General features: G+C 44.2%; 1 protein-coding gene across 1 annotated transcript in view; it reads left to right on the top strand.

Moving 5' to 3' along the window:
- The first annotated feature begins 406 nt into the window (after positions 1–406).
- The window catches only part of rnf103 (ring finger protein 103), a 31,502-nt gene continuing 30,500 nt past the window's right edge, over positions 407–1,408 (top strand). Inside the window, exon 1 of the mRNA XM_014030992.1 lies at positions 407–979. Within this exon, the coding sequence (XP_013886446.1) occupies positions 754–979 (226 nt within the window). The 5' untranslated portion in view covers positions 407–753. The remainder of the gene's footprint in view (positions 980–1,408) is intronic.

Below are 1,408 nucleotides of genomic sequence, written 5' to 3'. Positions count from 1 at the left end.
TGAGTTGCCGCCATGTGATTGGCTGATTAGAAATTAAGTGTTAACGAGCAGTTGGACAGGTGTACCTAATAAAGTGGCCGGTGAGTGTATATCAAGGCTGCACAAATGCACAAACGGGGTCAGTAGGTGCAGGAGTGCTGATTCTGCACAACCACATGTCAGAGTCTGACATGTTAAATTAATTAGAAACTGGGATTTTGAAAAATCGTTAAAACTTGAAAAAAATTCATGAGATTGCTCTATACGTCCGTATACCTGCAAAATGATGGAAAATCCGTGCAAATTACGGTCAATCCGTACAATTTACATGTACAACAGAAACGGAAGCAGACTCCACACCTGCAGGTGGCGGTAATGCACCTTCAGTTTCCTGTCAGCCGCCATTAAACTCCTCAAGAAGAAGAAGAAGAAGAAGAAGAAGAAAAAGAAGAAGAAGAAGAAGAAGAAGAAGAAGAAGAAGAAGAAGAAAGAGCTAGAAGAGTCCGCAGACAAACAGGCAGAGAGTTGTTGATGTCGGAGCTGAACTCTGACCTGCAGTCCTCTTCCAGCCATGTCCGGTGGTCTGCAGACACTCGTGTCTCCGGTGTGAGGAGCCGTGGACTCCGCACACGGACCCGTGGGGCCTGTTTGTTTTGGTTCTTCATGATCCGAGGCCTGCTGTGAGCTAAAGCTGCTAAAACAAACACCGATCAGACCCGGGCTGTAAATGCTTTCACCTCTGGTTTAGGTCTTCGTGTCGTCTCCGCCTGTAAAATGTGGTTGAAGCTGTTCTTTTTGCTGCTTTATTTCCTGGTGCTGTTTCTGCTGGCCAGAGTTTTTGAGGCAGTAGTTTGGTATGAGACCGGCACGTTCGCCACGCAGCTCGTGGATCCGGTCACGCTGAGCTACAAGAAGCTGAAAACCATCATCGAGTGCAGAGGACTGGGTCACTCCGGACTGGCGGAGAAGAGGGGCGTCACCGAGCTGGTGGAGAAGTCAGGTAGACTCACCTGGACTGCACACACTGATGTTTGTGTGCACTTATAATCTTAAAGATAAACATTTGGGTTTAATCAACCAGACACTTCAAAGTTAAATGAAGGCTACTTTAGTTTTTAGTATAAGTAAGTAAACTTTATTTCTATAGCACCTTTCACAGACACAAACATCACAAAGTGCTTCACAGAAAGCAAAAACTAATTAAAAACAATAAAACAGATCACAGATATAAAAACAACAATTAAAACACAATAAAAAGCACATTAACTAAAAGCCTGTCTGAATAAAAATGTCTTCAGATGTTTCTTAAAAGAGTCAGTAGAATCTGAGCAGCGAAGGGACAGAGGGAGAGGAGCCACCACCTGAAAAGCTTTGTCTCCACTGGTTTTATAATGGGTTCCAGGGACCACCAGCAGTATTTGATTAGAAG

The sequence above is a fragment of the Austrofundulus limnaeus genome, unplaced genomic scaffold, assembly GCF_001266775.1.
Source record: "Austrofundulus limnaeus strain Quisiro unplaced genomic scaffold, Austrofundulus_limnaeus-1.0 Scaffold1155, whole genome shotgun sequence".
Taxonomy (NCBI): domain Eukaryota; kingdom Metazoa; phylum Chordata; class Actinopteri; order Cyprinodontiformes; family Rivulidae; genus Austrofundulus; species Austrofundulus limnaeus.
The sequence above is the reverse complement of the archived record's forward strand: the minus strand, read 5'-3'. Positions and strand labels throughout refer to the sequence as shown.